We start from the raw sequence: 19,622 nt of genomic DNA on the forward strand, positions 1-19,622 counted from the left end.
TGATCAAAGTAAGTGCATTGTAGGTGTAAGTGTTCACCATTTGTGCACTACTTAATTATCATTGGGAGAAAAAATTACAAACAAACTGTGTTTTGTGTATCTTTATCTTTTGCTTCTGCCTGTTGTCTGAGGTTGGGTTTGGTATGGTTAAATTAGATTACATGTACTTTTCATTCCAATAGAGCCGTAGTGAGGAGATCCACAAGGATGTAGAACATGTCGGAAAACAAAAATACACAGTAAATATTTACAAAGAACAACAGGTATGCTAATGTACCTTTCACAGATCCCAAGTGAAATGGTCCTCATGGATGTGGTATAAGCAAAAAAATCATGAACATATTTTCATTTAAAATGCAATAACAAACTTGTCACTAAATTTATACAGGAGTCAGGTTGTATGTAATACTTAACATTATTTGAGATTATTAGTAACATATACATGTCAGTTAGTTCTACTGAAAAATTCATCAGTGGAGTAGAAGAAGTTGGCTGCCAATAGATCCTTGAGGCTCATCTTAAACTGAACTTTATTCATAATTAAACTTTTAACTATCATCTGCATACTGACTTGCCATTTCGAAATGTTACTGATGAAAGGTCATTGATATCCACAAGGAAAAATAAGGGATCTAAGATGGAATTTGGTGTGACAGCACATGTAATTAATTCCCAGTTGAATGATAGCTAATAGCTTAATACAATCTCTTTCCTACTGACATCCTTTGTGTCCTGTCCGGGTAGAATTTGAACCATTTTGCAACATTTCCTTTTGACCATAATATTCTAATTTACTGAAAAGAATGTTGTGATTTACAGAGTCAAATGCCTTTGACTGATCACAAAATATGCCAGTAGCCTGTAATTTATTGTCTAATGAATTAAGTACATTCTTGCTGTGTGTGTAGATAGGCTTCTCAATATCAGAACTCGTTAGAAATCTGAACTGTGACTTTGACAAATGTTATTTGTTGTAGGATGGTTAAGAACCCAATTTTATATTAACTTTTCTAAAATTTTTACGAATCCTGGTAAAAGAGAAATAAGATGCAAATTTATCTGTATTTCTTTATCTCCTTTCTGAAACAAGAGCTTAACTTCAGAATATTTCAACCACTCAGGAAATGTTCTGCTGAACAGTAACTTAACAGTTACTAAAATCAGAAGCACACTGTTTAATTAACTTTGTAAATATTTTATCATAACTGTGAGATTTTTTATTTTTAATGGTTTTATGGTGGACCTTACTTATGTAGGTGTAATAAGGATCATATTAATATTCTTCTCTTCTATCACTCCAGGGTTGGACATACGACCTGTTCCAGTCTCACTATCGTTGCCCCATCCGATTTGGGAAATGTTTTTGGTGACATATGAAGTACACGTTCTCTCCATTTTTCTGTGTATAGGATTGCATTTTGGGTTATTGGTTGAATCCTAATTCTTTCCTTATTACTTGATTTCTAATGTTGGCTTTCCCAGTGTAGCCTTTACTGAAGTTATTTGTAAAGACTGGACTGAGATATTCCATGGTAGCGTATTCTGAACATGACAACCCTTCTTTTCAGTAACATTTATGAAATCCTTGTTAAAAAGTTGTGCAACGCTGCACACATCTTGTTACCTGTGTATAATTTGCTATTAATGCTATCTGCTCCTCTTCACCTCTCATCCTAGCAGTCTCCTCCTATCTTTTTCTCATAATGCATTTTGTTTCACGGTTGTATTACTATCTTTAATATTTTGCAGCATGTCTTGTAATGAACTATAGCATCAGCATCAGAGCTGTTTTTCCGATTTACGGGTATAGTTTCCTTTTTGTTGTACAAGGCACCTTTATTCCTTGAGTAAACCTTATGTTCTTTGTAGACTTATGTTTAATCTGTACTAGTTTTGGGGGAACACAGATATCAAATAGGGTCAGGACATTATTAATAAAGTGTTGCATTTTTTAATACCTGCCTTAAGCACTGTATACATCACACCAGTTCATGTCTTTGAGGAGTTTCCTAAAATAATCAGTTTCTGGCTGACTGGCTACCCTGTTGAACTCAGATTTAGTGGATTTTATATCCTGTTCAGTAGTAACATTTAACAAACGGAACTGCATGTCATGGTCTGAGAGGCCTTTAACTATTGATTTTGTAACATAATTTTGTTAATTAGACCTTCGTATAAAGATGTAATCAAGGGTTATTTTGAAGCAGTAAGCTACCCTAGTTGGGAAGTTTAAAGTAGGAATTAAGTTGATTGATGTTACTGACTAATAAATTCTTACTGAAAGAGTATTTAAGAACATCTACATTAAAGTCCCCAAAAACCACTAATGTTAGTGACTAATAAATTCTTACTAGAAGAGTTTTTAAGAAAGTCTAAGTTTAAATCCATGAAAACCACCATTTTCTCCTCTCTCTCTCTCTCTCTCTCTCTCTCTCTCTCTCTCTCTCTCTCTCTCTCTCCCCCTCTCCCCCTCTCCCCCTCTCCCCCCTTTCTCTCTCTGTTTCCTCCCCCCCCCCCCCCTTTGGTTAAATAGGCCAACAAAACTTCACGTTTAATAGCCCAGGAGAGCTTCATGGGGCAATTGAAACAGATTTCATCATCTTCTTCTTCATTTGTTTACATCAAATCACCTGTTTGTAGCACAGCTTCTACAGACAGCTCAGACAAAATGACAGATGTTTTCAGACAAGTGGCATATACTTCAAGTAATCGGTTAATCAGACTGATTGGCGTAGTTCCTTTACAGATTGAAAGTGAAACAAAGATTCACTGAACTGGCCAATGAAACCCACTTACTCACTGAATTGGTGCGCAGTAGCTGTATTTTTAGTCTCACCTTTCCCACATTTCTCTGCCAGGGAGCTGGTTGGTTGTGTTGCCCTCATCATTTCATCATTCATGACTGGCTAGAGTGGACTGTGTAAAAATTCTGATTTTTTATGGGGGCTGATGACTGCACAGTTGAGTGCCCTGCAAAGCGATCACCACGACGACAACCACCACCACCACCACCTTTCCCACAAGAATTTTCTTGAAATGAAAACTTTTTAATTTTAACATTAATTTTGACAAAGTGAGACCTGAGAATTAGGGTTACAAATATATAGTATTGGCAATTAAAATCTTGTTCAATTTTACAAAAGAATATTCTGGAACGTGAAAGTCTTTATTATCAGCAACTATTCAAAGACATTATTTTTGGAAAAAAATTGAGAAAAGGTGTTTTCAGTTGAGGTATGTCAAGGCTAATACGAATAACTTTCACCTGTGTAGAAATTTTAGGTAGTACATATTTTGTATGTATCGTAACTTGGTCATATTTTGTTAAATAAACATTTTTTAATAAAATTAACTAGACTGTTACATTCAGGAGAATGGTAGCTAAATACTGAATAATATAATTTATTGACAGTATGTGGAACATATTGATTAACCATTACAATTTAATACACAATAGAAAAAAATGTAAAGTGTTGTTTGGATTATTAGTTCCTCCTTTTATTTTTAATTACTTACTTATTGTAAAATAAATGATGTGGTGACAAACTTTTATTACTCTATGTTAAGCATAAGTGTTACACTTGACTATATCTCAGAAAGAAACACTTTTATTAGTTACAGCCCATGCTGGATGGAATAATTACTTATATGTGGTCACAATAGTTCAGATATAAACATGGGTATTGACTAAAAAAGTAATGGAAATTTACATACCCCCATTTACATACATTTCTGTATGCAGAAGGAGCTGAGTTCCATTCTTCAATTGTCCTAAACCACATAAGACAAATGCTGGGATGGTTCCTTTGAAAGGATATGGCCAGTTTCATTTCCCTCCATACTCCATCTGAGCTTGTGCTTTGTCTCTAATTGTCAACCCTAATCTTCCTTCCCTATTTCCCATATCTCATTACTCTTCCACCTTACCCTTTAGAGTTCATTCCTGTTAGTAGTGCTTGCATCCTCTATGGCATGGAATGTCTCACAAAGAAATTTTTGAGCAGCTGAAGACTGTGTACTCTGTGAGTGGTTACACAGATACATACTCTTCTGCCCTACAACTTATAATGACAGTGGAACTACGAGGGCGGTTCAGAAAGTAACCTCTGATTGGTCACAGTGCGGGTTGTGGGGGGAGTAGCGACGCCATCTGTGCGTTCACGCACTCAACAGGTCAGTCGGCATCAAGCCGTGGTCGAGTCAACGTCGCATATGCGCTAGTTTAGTTTTTGTGGCAGTTTGAAATGTGTGCTGCAATAGAAAACCCCGCCAAATGTTAAGTGCGTGCTGTCATAAGGTTTTTTACAGCCAAAGGATATTCTGCAGCAGCTATTCATCGTGAGCTTTGTGCCGTGTACGGACCAAGAGTTATGAGTGAAGGAGTTGTCCGTGAATGGGTACGTTTATTTAAAAGTGGACGAGAAAACGTTCATGATGAAGAGAGGAGTGGTAGACCATCATTGGTGACTGACGAACTCGTTCAGACAGTTGATGCAAAAGTTCGTGAAAATCGACGTTTCTCAATGTCGGAGTTGTCTACTGGTTTTCCACAGATTTCTAAGACTCTCTTGTACGAGATAGTGACAGCAAGATTGGGTTACCGCAAGTTCTGTGCATGATGGGTGCCCAAAATTCTTACCGACCACCACAAAACTCAAAGAATGGCCTCTGCATTAGACTTTCTGTCACGTTATGAGGACGAAGGAGAACCATTGTTAAACAGAATCGTGACCGGTGACGAAACCTGGATTAAGTACGTGAACCCTGAGACAAAAGAACAATCAAAGATGTGGGCACATTCAAATTCGCCTACCAAACCAAGAAAAGCCTCGCAAGATTTTTCTGCCAGAAAACTGATGGCAACGGTGTTTTGGGATGCCAAAGGGGTGTTGTTGGTTGAATTCATGGAACGTGGTACGACCATTAATCAAGACGTGTACTGTGAAACAATAAAAAAGTTACGACAGGCTATACAGAACAAACGCCGTGGTATGCTGACTTCCGGTATAGTTTTTTTGCACGATAACGCCCGTCCTCACTCTGCTCGCAGAACAACGGCCCTTCTTGAGTCCTTCAAGTGGGACGTTATCAACCATCCACCTTACAGCCCAGACCTGGCGCCAAGTGATTATCACCTCTTCATGCATTTGAAGAAATGGCTTGGGTCACAGCGGTTTGATGACGACGAAGAGCTCAAAGATGCGGTCACAGGCTGGCTCCAGGCACAAGCGGGTGATTTTTATGCAGAAGGAATTTCAAAGCTTGAGAAGAGATACGATAAGTGCCTCAATCGCTATGGAGACTATGTAGAAAAATAGTGCAAAGATGTAGTTGTAAGATGTATATATTAAAATATTTTTATTTAACTTGGTGTATTTTTTTAAATCAACCGGAGGTTACTTTCTGAACGGCCCTCGTAGAAGAACCTGAGAAGACCACAGCTAATGTGTGTCTTCCACATGATAGTGTATTATCTGGAAAAAAAATCAAGTGAGTCCTGCAGAAACACCGAATTAAGCATTTTCTACAGACTATAAAGACACGACAGTTACGTGTGACCCTTATTACACACTTCTGAGCAGCAAATACTTATTTCATCAATGATGAGTCATGCCAAAGTTTGTTGCTGTAAGACATCAGTGAATGAAAATAGGAAAAGTAAGTCAACTTTTTGACATTTTCAACCCAAAAATCTAAAAATTAATTAATTGTGACTGTGGTTTCAACTGTAACAAGGTCTGGGAACTCGCACTTTGCTGTAAAGAGCTATCGTTCAACAACAACAAAATGACTTATGATGCAGCCAGGGTTTCAATGAAATACATTATGTATTGATAATTTTCGTGGCTGTAAACCTTGGATGGTGCAGTAACCAGCATGCTAAAAACCATGGGAAACAAGTGGAAGGGGCCATGGATATAAAAGCTATTGTTAGTCTGTCAGCAGTCATTTCATCAGCATATTTGATGATGGGGCAGCTGAGTGTGTGCCTGTGAATTATTCTTGCAAGTTTTACATTCATTGAGACTTTAGTTCAGGCACAAGTACATTTCTCTAGCTGATAAAGTATAATGTAAAATTGTTCTTGTTATGTAGTCATCACTGTAGCCCACACTTTACAAGACCTATCTCTGATTAGATGACAAGCAGGCAACAGTATATGAAGTTATGAGGTGGTTGTGCAGTTTTCCAAGATAAATGGTCTACTCAATAACATTACCGATTTTCGTGCCATGTTAGATACAAGAAAGCACCTTCAGAGTGAGTTTTCATTTAGGGAATAATTGTGAAATCATTTTTACAAACATGAAAACATATATTTGATCTAATATTTCCTAAACCAAATGAAATAGACTTTCATCAACATTCATTGATCGATAAATACAGTTTATTTTCCATACAAAACATTGTCATTTAGTTGATGTTGAGGATAACATTTTACAAGTAAACATACAGAATGGTATGTTGGACACTACAAGGCATCAAGAGTTGCAGTGTCTGGTGCACTTGCATGTAGACTTCTTTCTTATGAGACTCTACAGTAACAATCATAAAAAACCTAGATGTTTAGTGATTGAGATATCAAGCTGTTACTTTCTTATGAGACTCTACAGTAACAATCATAAAAAACCTAGATGTTTAGTGATTGAGATATCAAGCTGTTAGAATGCAAGACATTGCAAGGTTTTAGAAATTTATGACGCTTTTCATTTAAATAATTAAAAACCACAGTTTTGAGTGCCAAATGGATGATTTGTTTAAGTGAAAATGATGTTTTGTTAAATAAAACTCTGGTGCATATGTACCTTTCACATTTTATTTAGTTCTGTGATGAAGCTTATATTTTTCCCATATACTGATATAGTTTGTCTTTTATTCTGTAAATTACTTGTAACATTATTGAAAGATGATCTTTTTCTTTATTATTGTTGTTATTTTGTTCATAGCTACAAGCCGCTCAGGGTCTCCGTCTTCCAGACTAAGTTATGCTACCTTTTCAACTACAAACAGAGAAACAGGACATGATGGCAGACAACGTAGACCATCCGGCATCCCTCTCTCGACAGGACCTAGTCGTGAAGCTAGCAGAGAGACTTCGCCAAGTCGTTACTCTTTAAATCTACTTGATCGCTCATTTGGCTCAAAATTGAGGTATCATTGAATTTCTGTTATAAAAAATGTATATTGTTTTTCTGTACTTATCAATGTGTTTATAAGTTAAGCAGTTATATAATTAGCATACTTGCCGTTACTCAAAATAGATTTTTAGTAACTCTTGATTTGTGTTAGCAACATATTTTGTGCATTTGTGTGACCTCGGCTGCTCATCACTTAATAGAGACAGGCTTTCAAGCAATATGAATAGAAAAAAAAGCTCCATATTGTAAAAACCAAGTCAGATAATGCAATGGTTAATACACTGTACTGTCTTTGTCCAGCCATCTAGATTTTAGTTTTCTGTGATTTCTCTAAATTGGTTCATGTGAAGCTCAGCCTACCTCTGATTTAATTCAGCAATCTAATTTGAGCTATATCCTAAATCTGAAAATTTTATGTTCCTGCCAGTGAATCGGTCATGCTCTGTCTGCTTAATTTTCAACAGTAAGGCACAGTTTTTTGTGCTTGAGACAGTTGTGGGGGGAAACTTAATTGTCTTCAGAGAAAGAAAATACTGCTGACTGCATGAGACAAATGAAAAATTAAAATTAAAATGAAAAGAAAAGAAAAGAAAAAATCTCTGAGTTCATTTAAATCTGTACAGCAGGTTCATTTCTTTTATTCTCTTGCCTGTGATTGTTATTGTTGTGTCAGTTTCGTAATGTCAGATCACTGAATACATTTGTTGCAATACCTTATACTTTTGTATGGAAGCCTGTTCTAGCCTTTTCCAAGAAAATTGTTTTTCAGCGATACATACACGTTTCTAATGTTGTCTTCCAGTGATCATCTTGCTCTGTTCTCTCTTAGAGGGTCATGCCAATGTCTGGCCATCCTGAATTACGTTTTCTGTGATTTCACTAAATCGCTTCAGGCAAATGCCGGTTCCTCTGACAAAGGGCACGGCCGATTTGCTTACTCATCTTTTCCTAATTGGAGCTTTGCCCCATCTCTAGTGAACTGATTGTTGATGGCATGTTAAAACACTAATCTCCTCGTCCTCATCTCTCTTTGAATGCTACAAAGAAGTTTCTTGTACCATCCACTATTCAGTCACCTGACTAAGTGTCTCACCCACTTCCATATCATTCCCACATTATCACCATAATTACATATTGAACTCCAGTGTATATCCTCATACATTTGTTAGTTTTCCTGTCTCCCTTTTAATAATTCCTGTCTGCCTCCATAGCTCAATGATAAGCACTTCCAGCTGCTATATGAAGTACCTGTGGTCAATTCCCAGTACCGCAGGGATTTTTCCTTATTTGTGGAACTAGAACATAATGCACTCGGCCTCATGATGCCAGTTGAGGAGCTACTTGAGTGAGAAGCAGTGGCTCCAAGGTTAAAGGCGGTTGTCTATTAGCAAGTAACTTATACAAATACTTGCTGAGGTGTTTACATTACAACAAAAACGTGCACAAGTTTGCTTTCGCAAGTCACTTGGGCAAGTTTATTTCAGGAACTTCCTGCAAGTACTTGCAGAAGTGTTTCCACATGAGTTTCATCATGATATAGCCAAGTGGGAATTTACAGTGTCATGTTTAAAAATCAGCCCAGCCACCATCATTGTTGCATTATTATTATTATTATTATTATTATTATTATTGCTATTGCAGAAAAATTATCAAGAAAAACAAAAAGCAGAGAAAAGGGAAAACAGTTTGGATACAGAGGTGTACATATTTAAATTATCAAGAAACACTATTGAATAAACAAGAATCAAAGAACTTCACTCAGATTAAAAACTATTTGAGAATTTTGTATGCAAGTTTAAAAAATATCTCGTCTATTGTACAATAACATATTCGAAAACAGGACACAAGAATGCTACAACTTGTATCACCAAGAGATCACCTTTAATTAATCTTCAAATTTAATAAACAATATTTATTACTTTTATTACAAAAATAATAAATTCTAAAACAAGATACAAAAATACTGCAGGTTATAAAACCAAGAGATCGCTATTAATTGCTCTTTGATTTTTGCAAGCAGTATTTATTACAAACATTTTTGTTTACTGTAGAATTTAAAGATGACACTACTGTCATTCTACTTCCCCTTTTGGTGAAACAAATTAATCTGTATATTCATTTCACATTTTCTTGGCTGACTGTGGCCAGTTATTTATGTTTAGGGGTTGCACCATTCTCGTTTTGGACACCATGATTTTTGTACCTGGATTCAACACACACAACTTCTGCAAGTTTGAGAAAAACTTCCAGCAGCCGGCAAGTTCGACAAGTATCTGCTATAAAGTGTTTCCACTAACTTGTGGAAGCTCTGCAAGTTGACAAAAGTAGCTTCTGCAAGAGACTAGCATTTAAGTTAACTTGACAGTGAACACACAACTTAAGAACACTAACAACTGCCAGAGAGCAGTGCTGATGCTATGCACCTCCATCACGCATCTGAATGATGCCATTGGCAGAGGATGGTATGGCAGTCAGTCAGTCAGTCCCAATTGGCCTGTGTGGATGGGAGCACAGACCTTTGCTTGTTATTATTAAATAAGCACTTCCCAATTGCTTGCTGTCCACCCTTCAGTTTTAGGGTTGTTTAGTCAATTAAAAAAAAATCCATGTTTTGCTGTTATAAGTTGAAGCTACTAATACAGACAAATAGTTAATTTTTGTTTCCTTGGACACCATATGTTTTGCTTTGAAAGTTATAGTTAGACAAAACACTACAGATTGTCTTTGCTCTTCTGCTCAGATGTTTTCTGCTCATGCAGTCCTTGTCTTGAACTGCCCTCAATTTAAAAACTTACCAACTATTTTTCAACTTCATTTGTACAGTTCCTTTTTTGGTGTGTTCTTTTTACATTATTTTAGTCTCATTACACTGTTCTACAAAAAATACTTTTTTTCTATTTCTGAAAAAATACATTGTAATCCTAGTTGTACTTTGAGTGTTGAATTCAAAACTTTTTTTTTTTTTAGGTTTTTCTGTCAGGTATAGTTTCACAATTTCATTTCTCTTTTCTGTTTCTGATATAGCGCAGCAAACATGAGGAGAAATTCGATAAACAAATTCACGTTTTATGATGATATAAGCTCATCACATTAACGGAGGGTGAGATCTAACATATAACACTGTAATCTTTGTGTATAAGCTTTGTAGCATTTATTTGACATGAGAAATTACAGAAAATTGACAAAAAAAAAAATCCATTGTATTGTAATGCACATCAATTTTTTCTCTTGTATTGTGAATCTTTCTTCTCTCGAATGATATGCTAGCAATAATCTCCTATCATAGATGGTACCCACTTCCCTTCATAACACCTTTCTATAGTAGAAAAGTCTTCATGGAATCTTTTGGCATGTTCATCTGATACATCACTACAACTGAAACTTCCTGGCAGATTAAATAGTGTGCCGGACCGAGACTCGAACTCGGGGCCTTTGCTTTTCGTGGGAAAGTGCTCTACCATCTGAGCTACCCAAGCACGACTCGCGCCCCGTCTTCACAGCTTTACTTCTGCCAGTACCTCGTCTCCTACCTTCCAAACTTTACAGAAGCTCTCCTATGAACCTTACAGAATTAGCACTCCTGAAAGAAAGGATACTGCGGTGACATGGCTTAGCCACAGCCTGGGGGATGTTTCCAGAATGAGATTTTCACTCTGCAGTGGAGTGTCCGCTGATATGAAACTTCTTGGCAGATTAAAACTGTGTGCCGGACCGAGACTCGAACTCAGGAGCCTTGCCTTTTGCGGGCAAGTGCTCTACCATCTGAGTTAGCCAAGCATGACTCACGCCCCGTCCTCACACCTTTACTTCTGCCAATATCTCGTCTCCTACCTTCCAAACGTCACGGAAGCTCTCCTGCGAACCTTGCAGAACTAGCTCTCCTGGAAAAAAAGGATATTGCGGATACATGGCTTAGCCACAGCCTGGGGGATGTTTCCAAAATGAGATTTTCACTCTGCAGTGGTGTGTGTGCTGATATGAAAGTTCCTGGCAGGTTAAAACAGTGTGCCGGATCGAGACTCGAACTCGGGACCTTTGTCTTTTCATATCAGCGCACACTCCGCTGCAGAGTGAAAATCTCATTCTGGATAACAACTCTCTGTGAAGCAGTTTAGATGAGAGACCGTGATATCTACCTTCATAGACATATTGCACCACAGATCTTAATATGTTTTGATCATGTCGTTTACTATTGCTTTGTAGTTAGTAGCTCTTCTTCTAAGGAATTTTTCTGACACCATCTCGAAACAGTCCCATGCTGTCTATTCTCTGTCAGTTAAATGTGCTTCAAAATTTGCATCTTTCTGCAGCTCCTTGATTTGTGGGGCCGCAAATACACCTTTGCAGCTGAAAAATGCTGGTAGCTAGATATTCAAACCCACTACCTGTTGGATTCGTGGCCTTTACGAGTTGTTTCATTAGGCCAAGTTTGATGTGAAACAGTGGAAATAGTATATCTTCAGGAGCTACCAGACTTTAATGTTGTACATTCTTTTCGCTCACTTTCCATCTTCGCCTTGGTCATTTCTTTTTCACATAGTGAGAATTTCTGCCTTGACTATCCCATTCGCAAAGAAAACAGGCATACTTTGTGTAGCATTGTTGCATTCCCAGTACCATAGCAATTACTTTGAAATCTGCATAATTTGCCATTTGTATTCATTGCATTGTAATGAATTTAGCATCCTTTGTACGAATTCGTAATTCTCTTTGGTCAAGCTGGCGTAAGCTACTTGTGTAGAAGGTATTTTATTTCCGTAATGGAACAAAACACCCTCGAAACTTGTTTCAACACATCTGTGAAAAGTCTCCACTCTTGTGAAATATAGGTGAAATTCAGCACTTTCGTTAGGCGAGCAATGTCATTGCAAAATGTCAGTGCTCCGTTTGTTGCAAAATAGGAAATAAAGGCATGTTCTCTGTGCCTGAACACACTGATTTTAGTACTTTGGTGGAGTAGATTGTACTCTTTTAATCTTGAACCAAGCAGCTGTGCCTTTTGTTTACTTAGTCCTAGATCACGTACTAAATCATTTAAATCTGCTTATGTTAAAAAATGTGGTGATGACTCACTTGTGCAGTGATATAAAGGATCATCTGCGATTTCTTCAGTACTACTAACTTCACTGTCACTCCGAATTTGACCTGAAGCTCTTGAAGGTACTGGAAGGCTGTCAGTGTGCTACACTGGCATTCTTGCTGAAGGCAGATCTGGGTAAACAATGTGCCCCTTCAATTTTTAGTTTGTAAAACCCTGAATTTTTGTTGGACAGAAATAACAATCAGTAACGCTGTCCTTGGCTCTCTCCACACCATGGGCACAGCGAAAAATGCCAAATTCTCTTTACCTTTCCACCACTGAATTAGTTTGCAATAACATGTAGCACAACAGAAATGTGGTGCCCATTCTTTATCTTGGTCTCCTACCGCTATTAAAGTAATGTTTATATGCTTTCTTTATGACTGTTGAAATTTTTTCCTACTTCTGACAAAGGTGAACTTCCCTCAGATATAGCAGAAGTTATCTGGCTTATATCGACATCCGCATTTCTGAAAATTTAAAAATACCTCTTCAGCAGTACGCCTGTAATACATTAATACTAGAGAACTAGAGAAATGCTGATATGTAAAAACAGTTAGTCAGTCAGTCTACCTTCAGCACCAGGCTACATCAATTTAAACACAGGAGGTTCAACTTCACTCAGAAATATGACAGAGATGGTTACTTGGCACCCAAAACACTCACTCATTAAGACTGACACAAATTACGGCTCACACCACTGTTGTAAACTCAATGCAACTGCTTCTGGGAAGCGTGAAAGTTTACTGCCGAGGCAGCAACTGTCTGTCATCGTTCAAGTTAATGAGGTACTGCAGGTGGTCTTAATTGCATAGGTGTGGCGGGGGATAACCCATTGACTTCTTATTCTTCCCACCTGCTGTTGAACAAGAAATTGTCACGTTCCATCACTACTGGATGCAAAAGTATACCTGACAACAATATTTTGTTTACATATTTGAATTTCCCATGGTAAACTGGTTTAGAAGCACACACTTTAATATCAAAAATAGAACCCTTGTGAAATAGTGTTATAGATGATTTTAAGTCCTACTTTCAAAATTACTATATTACATTTTCCTACTTGCTGTGGAAGTTTATCCACACTAGAGGTAAACAGTAAATTACAAATTCCAGACATATTTTTGATAGGGGTAAGTGACTTTGATGACTGTGCACTAGGGAATGGCCCAGTGATGGTACTGAAACATGTTCATTTGACAAAATAAAAGTTCAGCTATAGCAGTGCAACTAAAGCAGATTTTTAAAAAATCAATCAGTATGTTGTTATCAGTTAAATGGAGGTTTTCCAGATAACATTCCATTAACATGTATTCACATCTTTGTTTTTGCATGGGGCTACTGAGAATAATGTTAGTGTCATGGAATCTGCTTTTCCAACTTCCCTTTCATTTTGAATTTCTGATTATCTTGGTAAAGTTTAATGGAGTTGTAGCATTGGCATATAACAATTATAGAACAATATGTGTGTTATATCGTGCATCCAAATTACTCATTAATGTAGATAGAGCACGATAAAAGGGAAAGGAGATCAGTATTTGGAGAAGGCTAATTTGGATTTAGAGAAGGCAGAGGAACAAGGGAAGCAATTTTGGCCATGTGCATTGTATTGGAGAGAAGGATGTTGAATTGCAAACAGGCACAACAAAAAGACTGTTACACACTTAGCGGTTGGCCAAAGCCTTCTTTAGAAAAGAAAGGAAAACACACACATTCACACATAAGCCAGGTACACCTCATGCACACATTTGGCAATTCTGGCCAGACTACCTTACGTTTATTTACTTAGAAAATGCTTTTGACAATGTGAACTAGAAGCCACTCTTTACAGTTATGACAAAAATAGAACTTGACTGGAATGCTAGAAGAATAATCAACTGCATCAGAACCAAAGCACAAAAAGTAAACATCAGGAAGGTAGAGGAAGAGTTCAGGATTAGAAAAGGAATTAGACGAGTATGTCCCCTATCCCCATATTTATTTATTATGTTTGTTGAAAAAGTTATTCATATCAAGAAGGAGAAGACAAAGGTGAAAGGATACATTGGATCAGATTTGTTGAATACATCATGACAGCTGCAGACTCTGAAAAAATTTTGAATAGAATGCTACAAGTCCACTCAGGCACACTTAAACTGTGGAAATTAAAAGTGAACCAATTTAAAACAAAAGTAATGCTAGTGCAGAAAAAGTACATTAGGAACTAGAACCGATGTAAATATTGGTGACGTCAAAATTGATTAGGTGAAACAATTTTGTCGTCTTCATAGTATGATTGCAGAGGACAATAGATGATTAATGGCAATGAAGAGGAGGATTGCATTGGCAAAACAGCCATTTATGACTAAGAAAAACATTTGAACCAGAAAAAATATGAATGTAAATGGCAGAAAATCCATTGCAAAATTATTTTAGGGAGTACTCGGCTTTATGGAAGTGAAAGTTGGACTCTGGATAAACTGGAAAGGAAACTGCTGAAATGTGGATATGGCAGAAAAGGCTACAACAATTGGACAGAAAGGAAAACCAACCAGGAAGTCTTAAAGGAAGCAAATGAAGAGGGAAGATTACTAAAGAAAATGTAGAAAAGAAAAAGAAAATTTATTGGGTATGCCATCAGACACAAAATCTTCATAATTAATATTCTTGAAGAGAAGGGGCTGGGACAAGGAAGAGAATGGCCTAGTATGAAGTAGAATGAAATCCCACTTTTCAAGGGACTTCAAAAAAATTATGTAAAATACGGGAAAGTGTAAAATGTGGGAAATAATTTTTAAGCTGTAAAAGTTACATATAGGATACACCCTCTTGAATCTTCACGCTTTATATATATCTATATAATAGTCATCAAAATGCTTCTCAGGGACTTTTTATTATCTAATAAAAATTTACTGTCCGATAAAAATGCTGATGTAACCTGAACCAATAACTGTCTGGGAAGGAGAAACATTTGATTCAATTTCATACGTCATAATCAATATTTTTGGAAAGCCTGCAGCTGTTATTTATTATTTAAATAATGAATCGCTGCTCCAGTTATGTATTTTTTTCATGCTTAGCTCAATGCATTTCGAGAAATTTTTACTTTTGTTGAGCGCAAATATTTACAGAAGTAGTTTGGGTGGTGTTTGGATATGTGTTGTCTTGCATCTCTTGCACTGTATTCATCTGTCTGAGGTTATCAGGTACTGGGCCTCCTCAGTTATGTAAAAACCCACACGCGCTCGCGCGCCCACACGTACACACACACACACACACACACACACACACACACACGACCACAGTCACTTGCTGCTGAGGCCAGTCCTCCTTTCTCTTCTTTTCCTGTGTTTCTCTTGTCACCTTACCAACCACACTGACTCTCTACTGTGTCAACTGTCTCCACCGCGCACAACAGACAGCTACAAGACTGCGTCAATTGTTGGTGCAGCATCTCATGTCCCACATTACTCCCACTGATATTAATCCTATACCTTCAAATTGATCTCTCTTTCTGCATCACTTTTGCACATTTTTGAGTGTTATTTCCTGTACCGTCCTGTGCCACGTGAACTTGTATCTTATCCTACCAACCCCTCCCCACCCCTAACGCCTTCTCCTCTCTGTTCCAGTACCAACTTCACCTAATCTATTCGCATCTTCCGTCTCCCTCCTTTACACTTATCCACCCACAGACCCGCAAGCCACACTACAGTCTCTTTGTTTATTTTTTCTTTAATCTCATTATGTCTTTGAGCCAATTTCAGTTGATTTTCACCTTTCACCGAGCCTGGCATCAGCAGACAAAGACTGTGGTGGTTGTGTATGAGATTTGCGTGTGTTGTGGGCTCTTTTTTTTTTTTTTTTTTTTTTTTTTTTTTTTTTTTTTTTTTTTTTTTTTGACACATTATCTCTGCTATATGGTGAATAGCAACAACCCTTTCCATAATTCAGTTCACTGATTTTCAAAGGCTGTTTGTGCAGATTTGACTGAAACTGAGTCTAAAACTTCATCAAAATCTGTGAAGTGTATGCAGTGGTACTTTAATAATACATGAATCTAAAACAAATTTGTGCAGTTCAAAATTATTGCCTGCGCTGTAATTTTGTTTACGACTCACAAATGATCTACATCGCCATATCCAGCCATTTTGCTCCTTCGCTTGGTTAAAATCTATCATTTTTTCCTCTATCCTATGTGATTGGTGATAATTTTGATGAATACCTTGTACATTAAAGAAATGGGCTGATAGGTCTACAGTTATCTTTTTCTTTTGTCTTGCTTGTGAATGCGGAACAGTTGCAGCATTGTTGCAGCTAGGAGGAATTGTCTTCTTTTGCAAACACTCTGCAATTTTTGTTTTATATTAGTTTTTATCCAGCTTTAATAATTTCTTTTAAAGCACCGTAATCACCAGACACCTTTGCTTTCATCATAGTTTAAATGTCTTTATGTACATTTTCATTATCAACTGTTTGTTTCTGATTAATCTAAAATCATAATAAAAATTAAAAACGTGCACTGTGTGATCAGGCTCTGAAGACCATGTGTGATCTCTCTCTATACAAAAATTTTAAAAGTCTTTGAATACTTTTCATCTTCGCTGTTACTTACTTATGATCTGTCATCTTTAACTTATGAAATGTGTCTACCAAATAATAATTCCTACTTTGTTTTCTAAATTCCTATATTGTTTGCAATTGTTCAACACAAATTATACATTGTGTGACCTCACATACTCTTGAATATAAATATTTTACCTCTTGTTTAATTCGGTATGTTTTATCATGCTTCTTTCATTATTTGCTTAAAATTCTTGGTTTCTTGTTAGTAGTTCTAATTGAAATTTTCTTTTCATTTCTGTTCTCCATATGTGTGACATCTGTTACTGATTGCGTAAATGTCTTTGCTAAATCATTGCCCCCTTTTGTCCATGACTGTATAACATTATTTTCCAAGGTGCCAAACTTGTTGCTTAACTGAATCTATTCTTAGAAAACAAAATTTCTCATAATCTACATTTCTGACCTGTTGGATTGGTCTGCTCTTTCTAGCTATATATCGAACTAGTTTACTACCCAGCATAATACACACTGTTGTTGCCATTTGACTAACAAACTTCTGAATCAACAAGTTAAGTGTAGCTTAGTTTGTTTCTTATCTCACATAAAGCTGTGTGTGGTGCAGCACATGCCAAGAATTGCAAGGCTAGACACTTTGACATCACTGAAGCATTGCTCCACCATTTCCTCAACACTGCTCTGTTCTTTCGTAAACCTGGTTTACTGGCCATGGCACCTTGTGCAACAAATTATCCTATACTTGTTTGTAAGAAGTGGACGTGCAGTCTTGTGGAGTTAATCAAGTCTCCCACCTACGTTAGTTTAAAAGGTCAGGATGATGTGTTAGAGGTAAATAGAGGTAATTTTTGTAACATAAGAATTTCTGTAAGTAGACTTATGTTTTCATGCAAATTCTGTGAATCATGATGGTGGTTTTGTTTTGAATGTGAGGAATTCTTGATTTTTGACAGGGCAAATGATTAACATTCAATGTTTGATTTCTCAATTGATACATTTGGATACAGAATAATTCTAATGTGTGTTTAATCCTTCAGAATTTGGAATGTTAAACGGTGACTCCAGTTGGGTTATGGTTGTCAAATGTTGTGACGAACTGTAAACAAGTATTAAAATGTTATCAGTTAGTATAATAAGTATGTATCATTAGTAACATGAGTAGTATTGAAGGCTAATATGCTGATTTTTTAAAATTCAAGGCATTGTACTATTTAGTAATTTGTGAATGACGAACATGTAGCCATACACACCAATAGATCTCCCTCGGCATCTCTACTCCACAAGCTGCCTTATTATATGTGGCAGAGGGTATTTCTGGTTCCACTATCATTTTTCTCCCGTCCTTGTTCCATTTGTGAGTCATGATGTGAAGAACAACTGATAATAAATCTCAGTATGAGCTCTGCTTCTGCAGTTTTCTCAACACTAATATTTCAGGAGACGTCTGTTAGAGGAAGTGATATGTTGCCGTACCCTTCTTGAAATGTACGACCTTTAATTTCATTTGTAAACCTCTCTTGTTATTGCCTCTCTTGTACTGTCTGCCACTGGAGCTTGTTGAGCATCTCTGTAATGATCCTCTGATTCCTAAGTGATCTTGTGATGTAACGTGGCACACTTCATTGGCTCTTCACTCTCTCTTCTTCTAATCCAACCTGGTAAGGACCCTAGGTTGATGAGCAATGCTCAGGAATTGTCCTTGCAAGTGTTTTATAAACCATTTCTTTCATAGATGAATTAAATTTCCTTAATGGAGAGTCCAGGTTGGAATATCGACAGTATTATGAAAATGATAGATTGCTGCTGGCCATACAGATGATGTACTGATAGGCACAACAAAAAGACTTTTACACATTCAGCTTCGGCTCAAAGCCTTCTTAAGAAAAGAAAACATAAATACACACACACACATTCAAACAAGCAGACACACCTCATGCACACATAACCTCTATCTCCAGCTGCTGCAGACAGAATGCACGTGTCACAGTGAATGAAAGCAATAATTTGGAGTGGGGCGGGGAAGGGGGAGGGATAGAAAAGCTTGTGGTGGAGGAGACAATCCACTTGGTCCCGGTTTTGAAGCAGCCATTGAAATCAAACATGTTTTGTTCAGCTGCATGTCATGCCACTGGGTTGTCCACTTTGCTCTTAGCCATAGTAGGATGGTTCCCCCCCCCCCCCCCCCCCCCCCCCCCTGTCACACACACACACACACACACACACATTTTACCATTGTACAGGGTGTCCATAAAGTCTGGGAACACTTTCAATTATTTATTGCACAAGTACTAAACATTGTACAGATGCCATACATATTGCATTTTGAACTGAAACTCTGAAAGTTTTTTTTAGAAACATTCGATATGCGAACCATGAGTGACCCGGCAGACGTCAATTTGGTAATTGAATTCTTGCCATATCCATCTCAGCATGACATTGTCGACCATGGCAGTCACTTCCCATATTCTCTCCCGGAGCTGTGCTACATCATGTGGTAGAGGCGGTACATACACCAGATCTTTAATGTGACCCACAGAAAAAAAAGCCGCACGAAGTGAGATCTGGTGATCAGGGAGGCGTACACAGAAAGCTCGCTCTGCACCTGAACTCACCATGTTCGTGACTAGCACTGACTATCAGCAAATTACCAATCTACGCTGTGGCGGTATACGTGAAGGAAAAGAAAAATAAAAGTTTCTCTTCAAAATGACGTGTATGACATCTGTACAATGTTTGGTTCTTATGCAGTAAATAATTGAAAGCGTTCCCGGACTTTATGTACACCCTGTATATTACCTGGTGCCAAGTGTGAAAGTAATTATATTGACGAAACTTTGAAGTGA

At 37.3% G+C, this 19,622-nt stretch overlaps 1 protein-coding gene across 1 annotated transcript in view; it reads left to right on the forward strand.

The window, feature by feature from the left end:
• Positions 1-19,622, forward strand: part of LOC126449166 (CLIP-associating protein 1-like) — a 292,116-nt gene that overhangs the window by 191,882 nt on the left and 80,612 nt on the right. Inside the window, 1 exon segment of the mRNA XM_050091012.1 lies at positions 6,948-7,152. Coding sequence (XP_049946969.1) covers positions 6,948-7,152 — 205 coding nt within the window.

Source organism: Schistocerca serialis, unplaced genomic scaffold, assembly GCF_023864345.2.
Source record: "Schistocerca serialis cubense isolate TAMUIC-IGC-003099 unplaced genomic scaffold, iqSchSeri2.2 HiC_scaffold_710, whole genome shotgun sequence".
Classification (NCBI taxonomy): Eukaryota; Metazoa; Arthropoda; class Insecta; order Orthoptera; family Acrididae; genus Schistocerca; species Schistocerca serialis.